The sequence below is a fragment of the Lycorma delicatula genome, chromosome 11, assembly GCF_047948215.1.
Source record: "Lycorma delicatula isolate Av1 chromosome 11, ASM4794821v1, whole genome shotgun sequence".
In the NCBI taxonomy this organism is placed as follows: Eukaryota; Metazoa; Arthropoda; class Insecta; order Hemiptera; family Fulgoridae; genus Lycorma; species Lycorma delicatula.
The window spans coordinates 39821001-39847550 of NC_134465.1; the positions used below are offsets into that span (position 1 = coordinate 39821001).

Genomic DNA, 26550 nt, shown 5'->3' on the forward strand with positions numbered 1-26550 from the left:
GTCTAAAACAATCAAGGCATAGGATAAAAAAAATGAAAACCAAACATCATTTTTTTAAAAAAAATTAGTCTGTGAATGAAAAAGGTTTACTTGCTTCTTACAAAGTTTCATATAAAATAGTCAGATGTAAAAACCTACACACCATTGTAGAAGAGCTTATTTACCAGTTGCAATTGAGATTGTAGAAACTAAGTTTGGAGATAATTTTGCCAAACAATTGCAGTCCATACCTCTATCAAATGATACTGTTGCCTGTTGAATTGGTGATGAAGCTGAAGATGTACAGCATCAGATTTTTGGGAAGTTGTGTGATAAATTGTTTTCAATTCAGCTTGATGAGGCAACAAAAGATATAAAGATGCCCATTTCATCGCCTATGTTTGATTTTATGATGGTATGTCAGCAGTAGAAGAACACTTTTTTGCAAACCAATAGAACTCAAAGCAACAGCACTCGCATTATTTGTTATCTTAAATAATTTTATAAAGGAGGCAAACATAGAGTGGAAAAATTGCGTCGGAAAATGCACTGATAATGCTTGTTCAATGTCTGGAAGATTCCAAAGTATACAAGCATTTATGAAACAAAAATCTCCTCAGTGTGTCTGGACACATTGCATGATCCACAGAGAAGCTCTGGCTTCCAAAGAAATGACAGATGTAACCGTAGTAAATTATATAAAAATAAGACCCTAAAATCAAGAATCTTTTCTGCACTTTGTAAAGACATGGGTGCAGTATATTCAGCATTACTATTTTATTGCAAGGCAAGATGATTATCATGTGGGAAATTTTTGCAATGTGTTTGTGAATTAAGAGATGAAATTGCCATTTTCTAGAAGAGGGAAACTGATCAGAAGCCGAGAAGTTTCAAGATGGTTTATTTGTGATGGAATTGAGCTACTTGGTCAACATATTTGAGAAATTAAATACCTAGAATCTTCAACTCCAAGGAGCAAATGCACACAACTATTGGATTCAAGTAATAAAGTTAATTCTTTTTGTAGAAAATTGGAATTGTGGATTAGAAATTTAAAGCAAAAACCTAGAAATGTTTGCAAATGTGGATGAATGTGTTAAAAATTACAAGGCTGAAGAACAACATGTGAAAGTTGTTTTTGTAACCGTTGAAAATCATTTAGCTATGCTTGTAAAGAATTTTAAAAAGTATTTTCTTGCTGATGACACCTTTGTAGCAAGTTACAAGTGGGTTAGGCATCCATTTCAAATTGCTGCCCAAGTGCTCTCAACTGTCGAAGAAGAAATCTTCACGGCAAGTGGAAAAATCAAAAGAAAATTTTGTAATAAATCACTCTTTGAATTTTGGGCAGGGGTAGATGATGAGTTTTCTGCACTGAAAACAAGAGCATTTTGTTTACTATTACCATTTTCAACATCATACCTTTGCAAAACCATTTTTTGTGGTGGCTGCTTTGAAGACAAAATATAGATCTCGGCTAACTATAGAAAAAGAACTCTGTGTCTATTTCTAATATTAAACCTTCCTTTGAAAAACTTTGCTCTGCAAGACAGGCCCCAAGGGAGTCACTAATAATTATTAACTTGTTTTTAATTAAGTATTGATAAGTTAATTATTAAATACATTTTGTAGTGCTGATACAATCCTATTTGTAAGTGTATTATATCAGTATAAATATGTATTTTATTATTTATTATGACAGATTGTATTTTGTTTTGCTTTCCCTTCAGTAAATTAATAAATTTTTTAATAATATTTTCTTTTCGATATGCTTGTGCCCCCCCATTCCATTTAGTGTTATCATGTTCCCCTAGGGGGGGTGCGCCCCATAAGTTGAGAAACACCGATTTAAACAGTTAATTAAAATTATGAAACTATACATGTGTTATAATATTCTTCTTAAATACATAGTTTAGAGGAAAATAATTCCTTCCTTTACTGAGAACTAAAATAAATTTTTTTTTTTAAATTGCCATATTGAAATTGACTATCAGAAATATTTAAAAACATATCTAAACAATAGTAAACTCATTTTTTAAGTATATTTAAATATGAATACTTAATTACTGTTATATGGTTTAATTTAAATATAAGTTTTTATCTGAGTGATAACAAATTTGTATAAAATTTAAATTTTATTTTGTTAGCGTAAGTGAAAAATGCGTGATACTTTAGGGTAATTTTTTGTAATTCATACTGGTAACTCTAATAAATTGTTATTTACAATAATAATGCAGAGAACATTTTTTAATAAGTTATAAAACTTAATTTATTTGATCTAGTAGTTAATAAGGTATAACCCATCAAAGGCAAACATTATCTTTCATGAGAAGTTTCATAAAATGTAAAATCCTTTTTTATTAAATAAGCCTTGCTTTCTATATAATTAATCTAATTATAATTCCTCTATAATTAATATAATTTTATGTCAGACAGCATTTGTCTCATTCCTGTAGTATGAAATGCTGTAAATTTCTAATATATCCTTGTACAAAAAATAAAAAATACATTTTTAGAAGATAAAAAATTAATATTTAATTAAGACTTTGATTTGTTAATTTTTGTAAAACAAATTAAACAGAATTGAAAAAGTTTGATCAATTAAGTATAGTAGTTTTTCTAGGAAGATCACATTTTTAAGCAAATTAATCAGACTATATACATCTGATGGAAGACTGTTGATTCTTATTTTAATAGTATCTAAGTATCGTAAATAATACTCGGATCGCTCATTAATTAAAAAGACAAATGGTAGCAGTGGAAACTATTTAATAGAATAAATTGGAACTTTTTGACATTCAGTTAGCACCTTTACATAGAAAATATCAGCTGTTCCAAAAGAATTTCCATTTTTACAAACTCTTGTTTATTTCAAAATATCGGCTTTGCTTGAAACGTATACTCTGGAAGTACAGCGTGCCGTGAAAAGATTTTTATTTCTTTAAGGTGTAAAATGGCCGAACTTCACTTGCAGATGTTAAAACAGTATGTTAAAAAGTTTATTAAATGTGTAAATTTTTATAATTGGATAGACCAGTTTTAATTGGGTGAAACAAGTGTCAGCAATTTTCATTTTAGCAGAAGATCAATGAAAGATTCCAATGACTCTTTGCAAAATCGCATTTTATGATCTTATTTGTAAAGACAGATATATAAAAATTTAGGAAATTGCTGAAGTTTGTAGTTGTGAATATCAGCACTGCCCTTTCCATTATTCACGAAAAATTGAATTACTGCAAAACTTATATTTAAGATGGGTTCTGAGATGGTCGATTCTAAATTGCAATTGTATCAAACTTATACAACTTTCTTTAGTTGAAAGTAGTGGATTTGTAGACACAATCCAAGTTTCATCAGAAACTTGGATTCTTCATTTTGAGATTGGAATGGAAACATTTGAGTTCATCTGCTTGAAAAAAATTCAAAACTTACATTTCAGGTGGTAAAGCAAAGCTAACAGTGTTTTAGGGTTATAAAGGCTCATTTTATTGCTATTATTTGGAAGAACAACATACAATCAACAGCAAGTATTACTGTGACATGCTAAAAAATACAGTGAAACCAGCAATAAGGAGGCCTAATTCTTTTGCATGATAACGCCCATCCCATTCCACTCAAAAGAAACAAGAAGCTATTAAGTTAGATTGAGAGGTGTTGACACATTCACCTGACAATCCCCGATTTTTTGTTTGGTCCTCAAAATGTTTTTATATAACATGAAGTTCAGATAAAAATGAGCAGATCAAAAATGTACAAGAATGGTTCAGACAACAAGCTAACAGCTAACAGTTTGTTATTACTGGAATAAGAAAACTCACAGAAAAATGGGACAAGTGTCTAAATGCAGTTGGTATTTTGTTGAAAAGTAGTTTCATTGTCGATGAATAAATAATTTTTCTACAGCTATTTGTCTCTTTAATTATTGAACAACTGCTGTATTTGTAAGATTAAACACAATGCTTGATACTATTAATTTTATTTTTTCTTATATACATCTATTTACATTTGTAGATTAATGTAAGTATAATATGTGTACTTGAATTTTTCTTATTGCAGAAGTTATAAGTATTGATGATGAATTACATTTCTGGACGAATGTTATCAACATTGGAAAACACAGAAGCGACAAAGAAAAAGCTAAAGCTTTTATTGAAGCTTTAGAACCTCTTTGTGCAGTGATGAGGTCAGTTAGATTAAATAATAGCTTTAAATTCTAGAAGCTTCTCTTTTGTGTATTATTCGTGGGTTTTTCTGTGCTTAGATGGGATTGTTACAGTTATTGTGTTTTCTTTTATGACAGTCTTCTAAAGAATACATATATGAATGAGTGTAATATATGTATGAGTAGTTATGATGGTTTACTTTATTGTGTTTGTTGATATTACTTAACCGTGAGTTTATTCATGGGAACCATTGTAGTAACACTGTCATGGTGGCCAACTTATGAAATTACTCCATTTCCAGCCAGTTAAAACATCAATTTTGTTACTTTGATAGATTGAACTACAGCAACAAGTCAGAATGATCATTTTTCAGTTCTGTGCATCGACTAGGCCGATTGGGAGTCATTGCAGTTACTATAAAAAAAGAACGCTTACACAGCCAGACTAGACTAGCATTAATGAAGAGACTTAAACAAGAAGAAAGAGAAAATGTGTGGTACAAAGCAGTGTGACCATTTCATTTTCTCATTCCTGCCTTCTACTTGAAAGGCAAAACTTTTTTTTAGAACCATTCAAAGCTTAGACTCTTGGGCTGGCCTTGTCAAAATTGTTTTTGATCCAAAGATCTCAAAAAGCAAACAGCTCTTTATTCAGCCAACCAGTTAAGGTAGATGGATACCATCTCTTTGTCTCAGCTGTCACCTCTGACTGTCCTGGGAGTCAACTTAATTAATGATCCTTTTCAGGGCCAGCAGTGTAAAAATTGCCTTTGAGAGTTCAAGAATTGGAGATCCAAGATGGACCTTGAGTCCAGTATTCAGACCAATTTTTTGTTTTTTTCTAATCTGTAAATAATTTTATCTCAAGAAGTACAAGTCTATCAAATTACATTTTACCAGTTCTGAAATATCATATCTGGTGATAATAGAAGTTAACCAAAGAAACAGAATTTTTATTTACACTTCAATGCCAAAATAAAAAACTTTTAATTGATTTGAATTAGGAAAGTTTTTCAGATTACTAAGATATGAGTAAATTCTAAACTTTAGTATCACATAATTATGTAATATCGATATGTAATGGCCCTGGGTAAGATTATAAGCTGCACTTCGATGAATATTATGATTAATATTCATCGAAGATATATTCTCTTATAATATATGGTTATTAGATGCACTACGAATTACAAACTAATTATTCTGCAACTTCTGAAGGTAAATTGCCGATGTAATAAATTGTGCCAAGCTAAAAAGTAAATTAACTGAGACAATTTAACTGTGACAATTTTTATAAGTGGATGAAACAGTTTAAATCTGGCAGAACAAGTGTCTCCAATTTTCATCATAGAAGAAGACAGGTAGAAGTTTTGAATGATGTTCTTGCAAAATTGCATTAAGAATCTTATTTAGGAAGACAGATGCATAAAAATACAGGAAATTGCTGAAATTTGTTGTCCAAGAATTGAGAATGATCCATGATAAGTGGAATTCCACAAAACATTTTTGAGGTAGGTTCCAAGACAGTTACATCTGTATTGAAATTACAAATACAAATTCACATTTGTATTGAACATAAACAACAGTTTCTAGTGGAAGATAAGATTGTTTTGTTTGCATAATAACTTGTGATGAAACTTGGATTCTCATTTTGAGCTGAAATCCAAATCCAAATTTACGCATCACCTGGTAGAGCAATGCTAATGTGTTTTGGATTACAAAGTCCTAATTTATTATGACTGTTTCGAATAGCATTGTAGAGTCAACAATGATTACTATTGTGACTTGCTAGAAAATAAAATGAAACCACAGTAAGGAGGAAACATCTTGGTTCTCTCCCAAAAGGTTTAATTCTTCTGTATGATAATGCTTGTTTTTATAATGCTTTTATGATAATGCTTTGTTTTTATATGGCATAGTAAATTTTTAAACACTTAATGCATGATTTTACTTTATTACAGAGATTTGGAATTGCACCAGTTATCAGATTTAGATGAAGTTATTGAATCGGCTCATAATTATATCGATGACCTTTGGAAAATTGATGAATATAGATTTCCACAGACACGTATGGAACATTTAATGGATGTTATTGGTACAAATGATTTCAATTCTTTGTTTCTGATTTGTTTTTATAAAAATTAGATATTTATCTTTTTCTTTATAGCGCAAACTTCAGTAAAATGTGTTTGCTGTTTTTTTTCAAACATTTCAATTGTTGTATTAATAGCAACGATTTGAACGATTCCAAAACCATTCTTAGATATCTTATGTCAGTCGGTTTAATTACATTATTCATGAGTAATTAAAAAAATAGTTCAGTTTCTCTGAATTTAATTAAAAAAAAATTAAGCCAGGCACACCACTGAAGATCTAAATTCTACCATTTTCAGTATTTTTTAATAAAATTTTTATCATGAAACCAGCCCAATAGTTAGTTATGATTTGATTTTTAGACTGGTTCATTTTTATTCTATATTAGAAATAAAGGGGATCCTTGTTAAAAACAGCCTATATTTTTGGCCAGAATTTCTTATTATTGGTTCAACCTAGAATCCTGAAAAGGCTTATTTTTAGTAATTCAGCTCTTCTTTTCTATTTTAGAGCTTTTGTTTTTTTTTTCTATTTTGTATTTTTTCTTTCACATTTATAACATTTTGTTAAATAAATTTTTTTTTAAATTAAGTTAAACGTATTTTCCTAATTTAAAATTGTTTTATTGAAAACCCCCCTTATAGTACATAGATTATTATACTAGGAATATAAAAGTGATTCCAAGAAAGAATCGCTCCTTTAAATTTAGTTGGCGATGAGAAATTTCTCAAAAGTTACGATTAAATAAATTTACAGAATAATGGCAAAACAAAGATTTGCTTGATTGTTTTATATTTTTTGTCGTTTGAACTTTTATATTTCTTACTGTTTTGACTCTGGTATATTTCTTAATATATTTAAATTAAAATGTGTCTATATATGAGGGATATCTCTAAAGTAAAGACTGCTGGGAAATCTCTCTCCTTAAGGTTGGCGAACCTGTCGTTCATAGACATGCTAGTAATGTACACACTGGATTGTTGTCTATAAGTTGTGTTGTAGTATCTTTGATTACGTATGAGTTATTATTTTACAAAATGAATAGGAAAATCGATGTTGCCACAGACTGTGAAATACGTGGAATCATAACGATTTTTAAACCATCAAAATATTAAGCTGGCTGAAATTTATAGGCGGTTGGTTTGTGTGTATGGTGATAATAATATAAGGAATGAAAGAAATGTCCGAAAATGGTGTGAAAGGTTTAGAAATAACAGAATTAATGTGCATGATGAAGAATGTTCAGGGAGGCCCTCTTATAATCACTGAGGACTTGTTGAAACGCATCGTTGATGAAATCAGAAAAGATCGTTGCTCAACGATTTCCGACCTGGCCCTTCTTTTTCCTGATGTTTCAAGAGCTGTTATTGGTCGCATTGTTCATGATCATTTAGGCTTCACAAAGGTTTGTGCTTGTTTTAACAGAACGTCACAAAAAAATCCGAATGGGATCTGCATTGGCATTTAGAAAAAGGTGATGAGTTCCTTAATTCAATTGTTGCTGGTGATGAAACATGGATTTTGTGTTACATACCAGATAGAAAACGGCAGTCAACTAAATGGCATCATCCTCGGTCACCTACCAGACCAACAAAGGTCAAGCCACAGCCATTTGGATGCAAACTGATGGCCAAAGTCTTTTCAGATCGGTTTGGCATACTGTTAATTGATTTCATGCCACTTGGAATGACCATAAATGCAGAACCCTACTGCGAAACTCTATATAAGTTACGGATGACATGGGTGGCTGACTGACAGCGTCGTCTAGCTGCATGATAATGCACGTCCACATGTTGTGAGTCCAACATGTGATTTATTAGAACATTTGGATGGTAAATTTACGATCACCCACCATATAGTCCAAACTTAGCTCCTTCTGATTACCATTTATTTGAGATATTGAAAGAATTTTTGAACGGTTAGCAATTCGCGGATGACGATGAACTTAAAAATGTTGTTAATCAGTGGCTAAATGGACTGGTGACAGAAGAATATGATGTGGGTATATTGGTATATTGAATGAAGCTGGGTATCGCTATGGTAAATGTCTTAATTCATGTGTGATTACATAGAAAAGTAGTGTAAGGTATGTAGTTAAGAGAAATAAAAAATATTTATAAGTTTTCAGAATAAATATTTTTACAATGAAACAGTCTTTACTTTAGAGATATCTCTCGCGTTTTTTAATTTTACCTGAAAAATATGCTTACAAAATTACATAAAAAGTGTTTTCTTATATTTTTATTTGGATTGTCCTGCACCATACTCATTCCTTCCATTTCATCTTTCTTCTCTTCTTCAGCTGATATTTTTTAGCATATCCTTTTTTTAAAAAACTGCTGATCTTTTCTTTTGGCTCTTCATGCCTTTTTCGCAATCCTCATTCCTTCTGATCTTAACTATAGCTTTACCTGGTAACATATCTAATATTTCCATTACCATTGCTAGTAATGAATTCCTGTAGTAATGCTCTGCTTCTACAAGAGTAGCAACTGTTTTTTTTTACACACTGCTGTTTCTGGCATACTGAATTCCAACTTATTTGGTGATTCAAATTCCAACATAATTTATCAAGAAAATGAAAGAAATCATAAATTTAGCTCAAGTAGCATGATATAAGAGTTACATATTAAGAATAAAAAAGGGCATTAATGAAATAATTTTATAGAATAAATATACAAAAGTAAATGAGATATTACAAAATATCAAAACAGTAAAATTTTTCCTTTTTCTAAAACTAGGTGATTGCTCCTTTAAAATTAATTGTTTCTGTGATCAGAAGTAAAAATCATATTTTAAATCTTTCAAAAAATATAGCGATTCTGTTATTATTTAGATATAACACAATTTTTTGTGTTATTTAGAACCTATAGAAGGCTCATAGTTTTATTGTATAATACAGCTTAAGATATTTATTGATAACTTATAATTTTCTTTGCTACTGAAATGATTTCTTATTGCAGGTGACACTTTAATTTCATTCATTCTAAAAAAATTAAAGGCGTTGGATTTATGGGATGGCCAGTTCATTGATATACAGGAGGCATTGAATCAGGTATGAAATAATTCCTACTTTATTTAATAAGCTAGATAAGCTGATCTTATATAGATTATGATTTATAATCTCCATAATCTAAGGAATCTGACTCCTTATAATTTATATTAATACTAAATTTCCAAACAGCATATAATATTAGGGTCATAAGAATGTTTGGTCTTTTGTGGTGCTTGAGGTTTGGAGGAATCTACACACGCCTCTATTACCAAATTAACTAAATCTGAATATGGTGAAGTGTAGCTTACATATCTAGTTCATCTTTTTAACATAAAGTTCTTTACTATTATTTGTCATTTTATAATTATATATGATTTTCAATATTCTCCTGTAAAACCATTTTTCAAAGGGCATGATTGTGTTTGTTAAACATTTTCAAACTAGGTGTGAAAAGTGTAACCCACCGGGTTGGTCTAGTGGTGAACGCATCTTCCCAAATCAGCTGATTTGGAAGCCGAGAGTTCCAGCGTTCAAGTCCTTGTAAAGCCAGTTATTTTTACACGGATTTGAATACTAGATCATGGATACCGGTGTTCTTTGGTGGTTGGGTTTCAATTAACCACACATCTCAGGAATGGTCGAACTGTGAATGTACAAGACTACACTTCATTTACACTCATACATATCATCCTCATTCATCCTCTGAAGTATTATCTAAACGGTAGTTACTGAAGGCTAAACAGAAAAAAGAGAGAGAGAGAGGTGTGAAAAGTGAAATTGCAATCTCAACCATTTTTACTTTAGGTAAATTTGTGTACATTACACTTTTAATAACTATTATATAGTATTATTATTCTCTTCCAATAAGTATGTTTTAATTATTGACTTTATTGTTTTCTTTTTGAATTTTTTATGGGGCAATCGATCAGTTTACTCTTTAACATAATGCAAATTAATGACAATAATATAAATAGCATTACTCTGTTTAACCCATAAAAAAACAACTGAAAGTATAAAATTAATTTAATAAAAAGTAAATTAATTTAATAAAAGACATTTTTAAAACAAAAATTTTTTGAAAATTATTTAAAACATTGTGATTTGCTTTTGCTATGTATTTTTTCATCCGACACGAGTATTTTTCTAAATGGAATAAACATTATGTAACTTCAAACTGATTTGTTATTGATTGATAGCAGTTATGAGGGTTAGTCAAATATAAACTGGACTTTTATATCACAACTCACTTATGAACATGAATGGGCTGGTGTAATGTGATATTGATAGTGGATATGTGAGGCATTCACCTAGGCATTTGTGTCACGCTGGTCAATGTTGTCCTGTCAGAGCAAGAGTTTCCATTGTTAGTTGAGCAGTAATTGAGCAGTGATATATTATCATGAAGTTTCTCACGAAGGAGAGAACATTAAACCCTTAAAGATTTTTATTTGATTCATGCATGGTTTATAGATATGATATCATGTATCCAGTCTATGACTCGGCCACAAATTTAAAGATTGATATGAAGCTGTGGAAAATGAGATTCACAATAGGTGTTCAAGAACATGGATGTTGGCATTCCATTGATTAGGTTGTCAAATTCTGCAGGGTAGGTTGTAAGACTTTAACCCGAAATCAGAGAGGCTGGCTTGACAGAAAATTTTCCAAAGGCTCCCTCAATCGATTCTGATGAAAAGGAAATAATTTTCTGCATCGAATATTCACATCTGATAAGTCATGGGGCCATCACTAAATTCCTGAAATGAAATCGGCGACTATGGAGTGGCATAAGGAAAATACGGAAAAGGAAAATACATCCTTCAGTTGTCTTTTGACAACTCCTGAAAAATTCCTGCAGTTGTCTTTTGGGATTGTAAAGACATATTTTTCCTCAGTTTTCTCCATGAATATTGCATTGTGAATGCTGTGTACTAATACCAGCTCTTAGTTTCAAAATGAAACTAACTACAGTAACAAAAGGACGTCAGCTAAAGATGTGATTCTCCTTCATGACAACACTAGTCCTTTTACAGCTATTAGCATTAACGATAAACTGGAATAAATTTACTGGGAAACCTTAGAACAGTCCCCTTACAGTCCAGATTTATCCCCCTTTATTTCACTTATTTTGTTTGGGCCATTGAAGGAACAGGCATTCAGAGGAAATCAATCCAGAGTGGCATCTGTTCTTGCACAATTGGCTTGTGACACGTCCTCAGATGTTTTATGAAGAATGGATCTACAAACTCCTCGCACATTGGGAAAAATGTGTAGAAGCTCGGGGAGACTAAATAGAAAGCAATAAACATGTTTTGTATTTTTATTCTTTACTAATAAACATTAAAAACAAAAATTCTGTTTTTATTTAATTGACCCAGTACTTGTTTTTAGCTAAGTTGGATTACTTCATTAGTGAATTACTAAAAAAAAAATCACTAAAAAAATTACTAAAAATTACTAATCACTAATTACTAATCATTAAAATTACTAAATAAATTATTAAAATTTATTTTACTAAAAAAAATCCTGTTTTTTAAGGTGTTGGGACTTGTTGTTTTTTTAAGGTGTTGGGCCTATTATTTAGAGCGATGCTTATGGCAATGTCAGAATAAGAAGTATCCATTGTTAGAGGTTTCGCTGTGTCAGATCAAATTTTCAAAACATGTTTTTTACAAGTATTATTCTTCAAATGTTTTGCTAGAATCCGTCCTGAGTGTTTAATCTTTTAATATAAAAATGTTTGTTCTTAGACAAGGTTGAAGCTTTCAGTTCAAAATTTCAAAGAAATGTTTGATATTAGGATTTTTATAAATTTCAATTTTTGGTCATGATGTGAATGTTTCTTACATTTTTATTTATTTATTCCTAATAATTAAAAATGAATAAATTCCTAATAATTTAAAATGCTCTGTCTATTAAATATACTGTATTAAAACTTATAAAACATTCAGTTGATTTTATTAATACAAATTCTGATATTTTAAAAGTATTTATATTTAAATTTGTTGTAGAGTGTATCAGCTTGCGATAAATGGTGTTTAATGTGTGAACGTTTAACATCACTATTTTGGCCGCACCATTCATTACATCAGTGGAATGGAGGTCCTTATTCCCATGAATATTTAAAAAAATTTTCATGTCGCCTGAAAGAGGTAAGTTTTACATTTTTTTAAATTTATTTTACTATATTTTTTATGGTTAACCACAATTATTATTAAAATTGTATCTATTAAAGTTGACTGGTTAGATTCATTAATCATTTACCATTCTCCATAACAAAGTGGTTGTATTCTTATCTTCCATTTAGAATGTCCTGGATGAGAATTTTGGTCAGACTTTGTTTTATTTCATATGGTATAAACATAACTCATCATGCTTCCACACAAAAATGCTGAGCTTGAGTGCTTAATTAATCATTTTAAATAGAACGTAGAATAAAATTTGTATTTTAATAAATTAATCATAGTTACCTAAGATTATTATACATTATTTCATATTTCTTGTGTGCAGCATTCCATGATGTTATGCATTTTAGTTAAATTGTTTTATTTGTTATCCAACAGTTGTATATTTAAAGTCAGTAACCATTCCATTTACTTTTTTTGTTGTGCTGAGATATTGTTTACACGGTTTTAACTGGCCTTTTTTTTGTCATCCATTTTGCCATTATAGTATCTGGGAATTGGCATTTTAATCTTTCCCTTCTTCTACGTGTCCTAAGAAGACATCTTCATTTCCATCTTGCATGTTTGCCAATTTTTGTTATTAATATGGTATAATCTGAATGGAAATAATGTAATTGCAAAAACATGTAAATAAAGTTTAATATGATATAAATATGCCATTAAATTATGTACGTATTTCTAACATTTATTTGAAAATTACACGTCTTCTAAGGTAAATTAATTAAATGGTTGAAGAGGAAGTGGTGGGAGTCACCATATAAGTGACTTTGATTTTCAGTTCTTTTTAATTTTATATTAATTGTTTGGTAATGTTGATTTACTAAATATTTTATTATTAATTTATTTCTATTGTAAAAAGGGGCTGGTCTATTAATTATGTAAGCATGAAATGGGTTAATAGCTATTTTTTTTTAATAAGACTACTTGCCAGATAAGATAATCCTTTTATAATATTAAAATAAAGTTATTGTTAGAGTTTTATGGAAAATTTTTAATTTAAAGATAGATTAAAAATTAGAAATAAATCAAATTATTAAAAAATGAAAGTTCAGCAAAAAGTTTCAAGTGTAGTACAAATTCAGTTAAGAATTATTTCCTTTGATTCATTTTTTATCCTAAAAACATTAATATTTTTCAATTTTTATGAACTTTGTAAATATCACTTACTTAAAAAAGTTGCTAATATATTGAACATTCTATACTAAAATTAGTGTTGCGTTTTGTATTTACTTTTAGAGTAAATTCTTACTTAATTATTAAACTTTTTGTAGATTTTATACATTAAAAAAAAGAAAATTTCATTATATTATAGTAAGCAATAATTGTCCTTTGCCCTTCGTCAACAGCTTGTTAACATTTGGATCAAAGAAGAACTATCAGAATACTGGACGACAGCCATCATCCATCCACTACACAGAAAAGGGGAGAAAGCAGACTCTACAGTAACCATTACAGGAGAATCTCGCTCCTAGACACAACGTAAAAAATTCTTTCAAGAATCATCCTCAACAGGATTGTCTCACAACTTAAGAAAGAACAAGGAGAATTCCAGGGAGGTTTCAATCTTGGAGGAGCTGTCCAGACCAGATCATGAGTCTCAGGCTAATAATGGATCACAACAGGAAAAGAAACAGAGACATAGTGATAACATTTGTAGATTTCAAGAAAGTTTATGACTGCATCGATAGAGAATCCCTACTAAAAATTTTAAGACACCTCGGACTATATACCAAATTAATAAACATGATAAAACTGACCCTCACAAACTCAAAGTCAAAGGTAAGATTCAGAGGTGAGCTCTCTGAACCATTTGAGATTAAAACAGGAGTGCACCAACGTGATGCAGCCTTACCATTATTCAACTATGCTCTAGAAATGGTAATGAGGGGATGACTCAAAAAATGCCCCGAAAAGTAAAAATAGGCCAAAACCATCTGTCTTTGTTTCACCGATGATTTGGCACTGCTAGAAGACTACATCGATGAAGCTAAATCAATTGGAACTTCAAAACATTGCAAATAAAATTCAAAGAGACAGAAATCATGCCCCAAAAACAAACATGATTAAAAGAGGTGAATATAAATGGTAATCAAAATAATAACCCGATTTAAATACCTCAGAGAAATAATAACAAACAACCTAAATGAAAAAACCTTGATCGAAATAAGAAGAAACAAACTAGCTAATGCCCAAAAATTAACCTGGCACACTTACAATAAAAAAGGCCTATCAGAAAATGCAAAAATAAGACACTACAACAGTTATAATACCAGAAGCCACTTATGCGGCAGAAACACTCTTCTACCTGAACAATCAAAGAACATGAACAATCAAAGACAGACAGACTCCAGAAAATTGAAAGAAGAATTTGTGAGAAAACCTGCATCAATAAAAAGTACCAGAAAGCCAGGCAGTGGTGAATTGTGCTTAACAAGTCGTGTACAAAGAATTAGAACAAATCACTGACACCACGCGTAAAGGGGAGACTAGGAGTCTTTGGACATATCATGAGGATGCAAGATTTAAGACTTCTGAATCAGCTAGTACAGTACGATCTTGACTCAAAAAACACCATGACAGGATGCAGATGTATCAGAGACATAAGAGAGGATTTGAAGGAAATCGGCCTTACACCAGAATACACCACAGATAAGATAAAATTAAATAAGAAAATCAAGAACAAAAACACTCGCTTCATACTCACAAGAAAAAACTCATAACACATACATTTTCAACACTAGAAAGGCACAAAGATCGGAATGTATGGAAAAGTACTGGGAGAACCTCAAGGTCCAAACAGTTCCATGAAAGAGATTTGGATATTGGAGTGACTAAAGTAATCCTATGCAATCATAAATAATAATAATGAAAAGTAAGTAATCAACAGCTGAAAATATTAAAATTACTCAAATTTTTATTAAAAAAATATTATTCTTTGTTCTTTAGTTTTAATTTTATTCTTGAACTAATAATTATGTAAGAACTGGGGGAGAAGGTCTTAAATTTGTAATGGAATCTCATGATGGGAGAATATATATACTGAAGTCTCATTTACAGGAGAAGATCTAAATACCATAATTTTAGTTTGCATAATTCATGGACAGCCCCCAAATTTTCCTTAGTTCATAATTTTTGAGCCAGATTAACCAATTGTACACTTAAAATGAAAACAAAATTAATACTATTTGATTATTTTCAATATCTTTGAATTGGTTTAAGATTTTAATTTTATTTACATTTTTTTATTCTTATTGTTTCCTTTTACCTAAGTTAGATCAGTTAAGTTAAAAAATCGATGTTCTGAAGGTTTTATTTTATAAATATTATGGTGGCTATTTTTTGTTTGTTTATTTACTATGACCTTCAATAAAACTTATATTATTTTTTTTAAATTGAAAAGCATCTTTTAAATCATCCTTTAAAAAGATATTTAATTAAAAATTAACCATTGATCTACAATAATTATAATTTTTACTTCTCTTTTATTATTTTATAGATATTGAGAGTACGAACTGTTTGTAGACAACTTACGCGATTGCTGACAGTTTCTGAACAACAAGAATTGAATTCCAGTGACTATTTCAACTCATTTAAAGGTTTTTGTAATTTGAATACCTATTATGGGACTGTAGTTTAATAATTATTTATGTATAATCATTATCAGTACTGTGTGCTGGTTCCCACATGCAGATGGATTTGATTAGTTAGTGCTAACATTTGCTGTAAATACAGTACTGTTACCATTTTTTATTGTACATAGTTAATCTAGGCTGCAATTTTTAAACAAATGTTTTATTGTTTATTTATGGTTTAATAGAAATAAATTCAATTGTATGCCAGGTTAGTCTAGCGGTAAAACTCATCATCACAGATGATTTCGAAGTTACAGCTGATTTTCGAAGTCGATAGTTCTAAGTTTCGAGTCCTTGTAAAGGTAGTTGGTTTTATATGGATTTGAATACTAGACTGTAGATACCGCTCTTCTTTGGTGCTTGGGTTTCAATCAACCACACATCTCAGGAGTGGTTGACCTGACTGTTCAGGACTACATGTTTACTGGTACATTTACACTAAAATTTGCAGCTACAGACCTGGCAAGCCCAGTAGCAGTGCATTTGCCTATATACACACACACAGACACATGTGCATGCATACACACACACACACACACACACACACACATCTGGCAGCAAGCTGGAAAAACTGGTTGAAATAATTGAACTATTCAGTGTTTCTCCACTGCCAGATCTTATTTGATGTGTTCTCTTACAATGTGCTATTTGTGTAAGCTACTTCTAGTTACCCCGTGCCATACCAGAATTATTTGGATAAATTTTTGCTTAAAACTATCCTCAAAGTTAATGAAAACATTTTTCTGAAAACTATTGTTCTGATTAGTCCAGCTATTTTTGAATTTTAAACGAATACCTGTAAAACAAACATGCGTAGGGATATTCAAATTTTTATAAATATGTTTATTTACAATTATTAAAAACTATCTATAAAAAAGTATCAAGCTTTATTATATAAAGTTTCTAATTTATATTATATGCTATTCAAATTCATGGATTCATCATCTGGTATATATATATATATATATATATATATATACATTACAAGTGAAAGCAATACTTACCATGATCAAATGAATTAAATATTGGTTATAAATACTATGCTCTTAAAACAATTGAAAACTCTTATACTTAAAACCACTGGGGGGACTGAACAAATATAAAATCTGATTATGCGAAATCAGAACTGTATGGTGGATGCGGCAACACCTCCTGACCCGACTTTTAAATCGCTTTCTGTATCTTTTGACTGATATGGAGGCAGGCATTATCATGCAGAAGGATTACATCTTTTGAAACAAAACCAGAATGTTTCCTAATGAGTTCATTTCATTTTCTAGCACACAGTATTATCAACTATTGATTGTACATTGTTCTTCCAAACAATCAAAATAGATTTGACCTATATAGAATCAGAACACCATTAGCATAATTTTAGCGGCTAACTGTAGGTTTTGAATTTTTTCTTGCAAGTGCATTTTGACATTTTCATTCCATACTATGAAGCTTGGATTTCAGTCAAAATGATGAATCAAAGTTTTGTGAGATAGAGTTAAGTTTCAACAGATGTGAGATCTGTAAGTAAAAAAGCATTAACTTCTGCTAAAAAAGCGTTGTTTAAGTTTTTTATCACAAATGAAAGTCACTGACACTTGTTCTGCTAGATTTCAACTATCCAAATCCACTTATAAAAATTTGCATGATTCATTTTGAAACTTGAAATTGGGCACAAATATTTGGCTATCTGTATTGCAGCTTCGACCTGATCTTTGATTCCACTGGACAAGGAGGCACTACGGTACCTATATTTTTTATATTCCCCCATTCTTTAGCTATAAAAGTTATCCTGGAAAGTGTTAGCTAAACTTAAGGGACTGATTCAGGACATCACAATTAACAAAAATGTTCATGCAGATAAATACCACTAAAACATTTTTGCATTAAATCCCAAAATTTATTTAATGGATTCTTTATCATTTCTGGAACTTATGTGTTTTTCAAATTGGAGCTCTTATTAAAAATGTTATGCGAGTTTGTTGTTGAGTATGTGTCTTTTACTAAAAATTTTGATTTTTTTTCTCAATCCGTTCTAATATGACATAATTTTTAAGATATAAAAAACCATTTGATCAAGAAAGTAAAATCAGACCCAAATTTTTTTGTTGAATATTTTTGTATTTTTCTCCAATTTTACTCAAAATACTAAAATTAAGCGATTAATATTTAAAAATTATATTGTATTTGAAATAAAAGTCTGTCTAGAGCAAAGTTGGGAAAGTTATGCGACTGTTTGCAACTTTTTAGATGACATTAATGAATAAATATGAAAATCGAAGCTCCAGTAATCACATAAATGTGTTAAGTTAAAACTTATATAATATTCTTAGAAATAAACAACATGCTGTATCAATATAAATGACGCCTGATTTGTTTGTATCAGGTTTTGACAAACTGACTTTAGATAATATTCAATATTATTCTTACACTTGTGTAAAGGAAAAAATTAATATACAATTAACTTAATTTGAAATTGAATTCCACTGATGTGGGAGTCAAGTATAATTAATTTGTTTTGTATATTTTGTATTTGGTTTATGACAATGATTCTATGATAAAAAATGTGCTGTACATATAGTTATTGAAATTAGTATTGCATCCTGTATTAAAGGATCTGCTATTTCCAGCCTTATGAAATATAAAATTTGAACCTTAAAATAATTGATTGCATTATTATTTATCACATGTTTAATTGCTTTAAATTTGATTATCAATCTGATATTGTACAGTTTGTCGAATGGTTGAGAAGAAAAAGATTTAGATGAAAATATTTATTCAGAATTTTAGTATGAAGAAATATTATAAAGACGAGAATCATTTAATAAATATAAACCTAATTTTAAAATTAATTTATTAAAAAAGGTTTAATGTTTAGCAAGGTGTCTTCAATAAATATTTTGAGTCAGATTTTTCTAAGGAATAATACCTAAAATTTTGACGAGAGTCTGTATAAGTGATTTAAAGAGATTGGAAATTTAAAAAAATAAGAAAAGTAATTTTTGGGTGGTCATATCGATAAAATAGACTGTAAATTGCCAACACAAATACACAGTAACAAACGCAAGTATGTATGCTTTGCTTTTTTGTGATGTTTCATTAGAGGCTTCTTCAAACAATATTAATTTGAAGAAAACTGAAAATTTAGTATTCAAATGGCTATTCAGCGATTAAGTAACATTGCTTTTTTTTTTATAACATTATGTTTTTGTACTCAAATTTATTCCATATAAATATCAATTATTACAGACTATTCAGTTTCGCAGACAAAAATGTTTTAATGTTTTTATTTTTCAGATGTTAGTCCATTACTTGTTAATCAGTATACAGAACCTTTCTGGCAAACAGCTATTAAGCAATTTGAAAATAATGTGCATCCAGCAGAAGAGAGAGTAGCTGCAAAACTTAAAACACAGTTACGTAGTCTGGATACAAATACTCTTCAGGTATGACAGTTTCAGTCAGAAAATTGTTCTATTTGTGTATGCATGCATGCATGTGCAATCATATATGTGTGTGCTGTGTTATTGAGACATTAACTTTTATTGCTTTTACAATTTTTAATGGTTTGGTAAAATTCCCACTGGTTATCATTATGTGTATGTAATCACTTTTTGAAATATCAAGTAATTGTTAATAATTATATTACTCTGCAAAAATTAAAACGATGTATTTTTACTTAAAATTATATTATCTTTTGTTTTCATTTATTTCTGTAGATTTTCATTTAAGGATGGACAAATCTAATGCCAACGATCATTGTGAAGCTGACATGCATAATATGCAAAAAATTGGAAACTGATTCTGGAGAAAATATGAATTTAGGAGAAATAATAAAAATTACAAGAGGATTACCTACGTTAAGATAGGCATCTGCATAATGAGGAGATGATTGTTTTAATTTTTTAAATAATGCAGAATTTGTTTTTGCACATGCAGTATGTCGTCAAAGATATATTAACAAAAAATATATTGAATTGTTTAAAAGGAATGATCAAAAGCAGTTAATTTACTCTACACAGAAGAAAATACTGCGTAAGTCATCATCATTAGCTTTTGATTGGAAAAGTAATTGTTTTATTTGTGGAAAAGAAGCTGACGAAATAAAAGAAAAAAGCGGTTAAAGGCGACATGAAGAAAAATTATAATTGTAAACCATTTAGATTTTAAAGAATAGATACTTGGTTTGCTGGCCTTATGAAAAGACGATTTTAGCCAAGAAAATTTTGAAGAATATCAGGTGTAATGGACTTAAGGATTGTTACACTTAAAATTCTGCAATAATAGCTGATCTTGTTAAAAAAGTCCATCCTCAAGTTTTACAAGTTGTTGCAGCAATGGAACAAGTTTATAAATATATTGAAGAGATAGATGATTGCCAATTCTCATTACAAGAATTGAAAAGTATTTTAACATCAGCATATTCCGGATGAAAAAACAATATTCTGCATGAGTCAATGATAACGCATGTTATCCATTTGACTCCATATGCCTTTGCAGATGTGTCAATTTTTTAAGCTTTTAATTTTTTAATTATAATTTCAATCTTTTAATATTTTTTATGTTTAATATGTAGTTATACAAAAAGTTTTACATACAACTGATGATGAGGATCCCACAAAAGTACTCTTGTAGAAAATCAACAAAATAAGGTAAGATATTTTTTGGGTGGATATTGTACTTGGTGGATCAAGTTGATTTACATTATATAATGAATCATTATGATGACAATATACTATTTTCCAGTAAATTTGATCCAGTACAATCACTTGTTTTAAAAATGTTTCGCATGAAATTTTATCTAATACCTAATATAACCAAAAATCAGATGATGAGGAATTGGAAAAAAAGGATAATAAAAACTGCTGGTGAGATTATTTGAAGAGATATCTGATTGCAAGTTTACAATAATGAAATTTACCCGGCAAGTGGTAAAATGTTTGAGAGTGTTCACAAATTTATTCCGGAATCATTACGTTTGAAATAATATTAACAGATAAACAGAGGAAGCCTGAAAAACTGTGTAATTATGAAAATAAATGCACCTCAATAGCTCACGCTATTATTTGGAAGGGAAAATCAGGGAAAAAGTGTTTTCATCAAAATCTTTAGAAAAAACTTTGCCTACTGTACAGAACACATTCTTTTTTTATATGCACTGACTGACTGACTGACTGCGATATAACTTATTGTTTTTTTAATCGAGGTAAAAATAAATTTGCCAAATCATTTGAAAATAGAAAGGATTTACATGATGCTGCTGAAATTTTCGCAAATGCCCGTACAAGTTGTAGTTCTATCTATCAAGCTGGAATTACATGAATACTTGCATTATACAATGCAACAAAAAAATGAGATAACAAATCGTGAAATTGTGCTCGTTAAATCAAATTCTTGTTACAAGCGAGCTTGACTTTGCGAGTTCCTCTGTATACTGTAATCCAGTTTCTTTTTTTTTCAATAATTTTTTTTACTTTAATCTTCTCTTTTTATTCTCTTTTATATAATGAAGAAAATTATGTTGATCCTGTGGCGGAGCAGTAGCGTCTTGGCTTTTAATCAGAGTTCCTGAATTAGAATCCTGGTCAAGTGTAACATTTATCATATGTTACAAAATTCTATTTCCATATCCTACCCACAAGTTTCAAATCTATGTAGTGTTACTATCAAGTCCAAAAAAAAATTACTTTTTGTTTTAACTTAATTCTTTCATTTAATATTTGTAGTTCTGTAAGTTTTTCTTTGTTTAAAATGTCCGTATTCCTCACTTCCTTCCATTGTTAACTTATCAAATATTTAATATATAGTCAAGGAATATGGTGTATACTTTCAAATTTTATCATACCATTTTCAATTTTTTTTCTTTTGTAGTTATAGACTTTTATAGATTTGTTAATCCATTTTTTACTTTCTCACTTTCCTATTATTTGTGTAACCTTTCTCTAAATTGCTACATTATATTTAAATAATTTAAAAAATTCAAATTCCTGAATTTATGTTTTAAATTAGCAAATTTATTTTTTGCATGAAGGCTATCCTTATTCACGCTAACCTCCTTTCAGTTGAGGTTAAGGGATTAAGTTAGGTAAGGGGGAAAGGTATAATAAAATCATAATTTGGTTTTTTTTCATTAATATTTATTTTCGTTTATTTTTTGCCATACCCATCTCTTTTGAGATACGGGTGTGGCATAGAACAATCAATGTCAGAGAGCAAGACCGTGTAGCAAATGAAGACGTATTAAAGAGAATCGGAGAGAACAGGAAAGTGCTAAATGTGATTGAATATAGGAAAAGGAGTTGACTAGGATTTTCAGCGTGACATTTGTACGTAGTACTATGTATCTCGTATGACTCAAAAACGATAAGCCATAGAATGTTAAATTTTGGATTTAGGACTGTTGTAATATCTAGTAGTGCACCTCCTCTATTGATTACAATTGACTAAAGCAAAAGTGTCCAGAAAAGCCCAAAGTCAAAAAAATTTGAATTTTGGACTTTTTCTTAACTGCAGTAATAAGCCCTCATTGAGAGCTTTTCATTGATATATCTTAAGTGGTACTTATTTTCATTGGTTCAAGAGTTATAGCAAAATAAAATTTTAATTAATGAAATATTTGGATCTTAGGGGAAGGCACATCAGTTCATCAGCTTTTTTTAACTATTTTTTTTTAATGTAAATATATTGATTTATTAATAATTATTAAATTCTGATTGTAAAAATAAAATTACGATTAATAATTTAATAACAATAAAAAAAGTATGAAAAAGTAATAGATTAATGAGATAAAATTTTATGTACTTTTCATTATACAAAAATGTGTATATGTAATTTAATAGGTGTACAAGTAAGTCATATGGTGTCTCCACATCAGATTTTTTAAAATTCAGATTATCGTGGTGCAGTCTAAGAAACTTTTTCAAAACATAAAAATAATATTTGAAACAACTATCCTGTATATTTTGGGTGTTTCATTTGTAATGGGAAAGGGGGGGCTCCATACTTAATGATTATGCTTTGTACAGAAAAATTCTAAGAAATGAAAATTAATCTAATGGAATTCTTGATTATTAAATTTATTGAAATTTGAAATGTGGACTCCTTTTTCGATCTTGTGAGATCAGCTTTTTTTATGTGATGTATTTCACCAACTTAATCTCTGTTGATGTATTTTCGTAAAAATTTTTATGAATTCAGGAATGGAAAAACTAAATGAAAAAAAATGTCATATTACAAATTTAAAAACAGTTTGATAGATTTAAGAACTGATATTTGGAGGAGCATTATATAATTCAGGGTATGATCAATAATCTGAGTTTAGTAATAATTTATTCTTAATTTTTTTAATAACTGTTTACAGTTGGTTCAGGAGTTAAATAGATATCAAGACCTTATTGAACGTCCAGTGTTACGCCAATATTTAGTTGCTGAGCGTGAAATGTTATTAAGTTTGCTGCAAGATTATGTATCTAGTATTACAGTGGATGGAGGATCAATTAAGCTAGTCGACATGCCACCGGTTGTTTGTAGCTTGTATTGGGTACATCAGCAACAATCTAAGGTAACAAAATATGTCACTTCATTTTATCTACCTACTCTCCTGTACTCTATCACCTATTACTCTTCACTTTACATTACTGTCTATATGATACCATATTCATTATTTTCCATTTATTTTTTATTTATTTTGATAGATATTATTATATCCATTATTTTGATTTATTATTTACTCGTTTTTTGTATCGCCTCATGAGTCCTTAGACTCTTTCCTTGTGTGCAGGTGCGTGCACATGTGTGTATATTACAAAGTTCATTCCTGTTGTAAAAAAATTATGCTGTAATTTGGCATCACTGTATTGTTAGCAGTATAAATAATATCGGGGGAATGTTGCTGCAGTGTGAAAAAGTATGAGTATCTGATTTTAATAACTAAGAAATACTATTTTTTTTAAAAACTGACATTTTAAAAATAACTACTATATGTCTGTTATGCTCTAATACAGCAATATGTAACTATACATAATTACCTACTATATTACTTACAGTAATAGTTGGAGAGTCCCTGTGAACATTCAAATATATCTCCACATGTTTCATGTTCTTGAAGATTTTCACAAGTTGCACATGTGGATTGTTCTCTGTGAAATCACAATTAGCGATTTGAAATTTTTGAAGGCTGTGGGGGTTTTCTCTAACGAAATGGCCACAAGCCCTTAGAAATTATTCGACCTCTGAAGACCTCTTTAGTAACTTCATGGACTACCTAGCTATACGCATAGTTGCACAGTCTTGTTGAATTCAAGCATTATTAATTTCATCTTAGCTCTCTCATGAACCAGTGAATGATTTCACAATAATGAGTGGAATTTATAGTTTCTACAAAGAATATTGGGTCGACTACTCTTCTTCTGGATATTGGAATCCAAAGACCAATCTTTTGGTAAGTAGTGGAATTTTATGTGGGTTGTGTCAGCAGACCAAAAACATGAGTTCTGTGCAAGCACGTACCCTGTTAAATGGAACCATGCCTCATCAGTGTAATAATCCAAAATATCATTAGAATTGTCTGCTAGAAGCTGTTGAAACCATTCACATTATTGAATTCACTTCCCACAACCTGAGGCCAATAACTGTTTATTTCGTGTATTGTTTATCCCACCTCACATAAATGATGCTTCATCTAAGATATCAGCAATGGAAGCATGTTGTTTTGTAGTAAGCACTTTCTCTTCAAGACATTGAATTGGTTGAAGATGATATGGATCTTCATTGTGTAATGTGTGCCATATACAATTGCATGGAATCCCCAAACGTGTAGATAATCTATGTGTACTAGTGGTTGGATTTTGCTCTGTTATATGAAAAATCCGCTTGTTCAGATTTGTTTCCCATTCAGATGTCACATTAAATGTTCTGCTTCCCCTTTGGTGCTGGTGAGTTTTTGCAAATATTTGCCAGTTAGGAATGTTTTGACTGGGAAATCTCTGACGATATTCTTCAATGGCTCATGTAGCATTACCATTACAAAAACCATAGATGAAATGAATGACAGCATATTCTTGATTTGTAAACGCATTTCTCTTTTACAACAGAAAAAAATCACTTGCTAATAATTATCAATAGCTTTTAAAATCAGGACAAATGAACTATTTAAATACACATAAATCACAAATGTACACTTCACAAATTAAATAAAATTTTATACTGAAAATTAACTTCTTAATAACAAATACAGCATATTACAAGATTCTTAATTATTACCACAACTGTTGGTAGATAATTTACATGAATTTTCTCATTAAATTCTCTTTCAGTTTAACTAATAAGTTTTATTTGTTTATTGACAATTTAACAAAGTTATTTTGCATCAAAGTGTTTTCGGACCCATGATATTCAGATAGATTATATCATGGTTAAGAAAAGATTTAGAAATCAATTTGTTGACTGTAAAGCATATCCAGGAGCAGACATTGAGAATTGATAATTTAGTAATAATGAAATGTTGAGTGGGGGTTTAAAAACCTGAAGAAAAGGTGTTAGATGAATTGGTGGAATTTAGAGAAGCTTGAGGAAGAGGAGGTAAAGAAGATTTTTGAGGAGTATATTGTAAGAGGTTAGAGTAAAAAAGATAAGTAGAAAATATAGAAGAACAGTGGGAGAATGCTAAAAAGGAGTCTTAAATCTGCAGAAGTGAACTTAGGTGGAGCATAGAGTATTGGTAGAAAACCTTGGATATCAGAGGATATATTGCAGCTGAATGTAGAAAATATGGTAATGATGAAGATGGTAAAAGGAACTATCGACTATTAAGAAATTCTATAAACAGGAAGTGCAAATTAGCAAAAGAAAAGTGTTCAGAAGGGAAAGAGAAATGAACATTGGTAAAATAGGCAGAGCATACAGGAAAGTTAAGGAGAACTTTGTGGTACATAAGTTAAAATCTAATAATATGTTAAATAAAGATGGTAAACTGATTTATAATATGAAAGAAAAGGTCAATAGGTGGGTGGAATATATTGAAGAGTTATACAGAGAGAATGAATTAGAAATTTGTATTATAGAGGAAGAATAGGAAGTTGAAGAGGATGAAAAGGGAGATACAATATTGAGATCTGAATTTAATACAGCATTAAAGGATTTGAGTGGCAGAAAGGCTCCTGGGACAGATGATATACCTGCAGCATTACTGTGCAGTGTGGCTGAGGAAGCGATAGACAGATTATAGAAACTGGTGTGTAATATTTATGAAAAAGGGAAAGTTCCATCAGACTTCAAAACAAGTTTTATTGTCATGATACCAAAGAAAGCAGGAGCAGATAAATATGAACAATACAGAACTGTTAGTTTAACTATTCATGCATCAAAAATTTTTAACTAGAATTCTGTACAGAAGAATTGAAAGGAGAATGGAAGAAGTGTTAGGAGAATACCAATTTGGTTTCAGGAAAAGTATAGGGACTAGAGAAGCAATTTTAGCACTCAGATTAATAGTAGAAGGAAGATTGAAGAAAA

General features: G+C 30.0%; 1 protein-coding gene across 1 annotated transcript in view; it reads left to right on the plus strand.

The window, feature by feature from the left end:
* Positions 1–4052: 4052 nt before the first annotated feature.
* btv (dynein cytoplasmic heavy chain beethoven) overlaps positions 4053–26550 on the plus strand; it is a 220129-nt gene continuing 197631 nt past the window's right edge. The window contains exons 1-7 of the mRNA XM_075378958.1: positions 4053–4162; positions 6100–6233; positions 9196–9287; positions 12239–12379; positions 15909–16014; positions 19336–19484; positions 23399–23599. Coding sequence (XP_075235073.1) covers positions 4158–4162; positions 6100–6233; positions 9196–9287; positions 12239–12379; positions 15909–16014; positions 19336–19484; positions 23399–23599 — 828 coding nt within the window. The 5' untranslated portion in view covers positions 4053–4157. The remainder of the gene's footprint in view (positions 4163–6099; positions 6234–9195; positions 9288–12238; positions 12380–15908; positions 16015–19335; positions 19485–23398; positions 23600–26550) is intronic.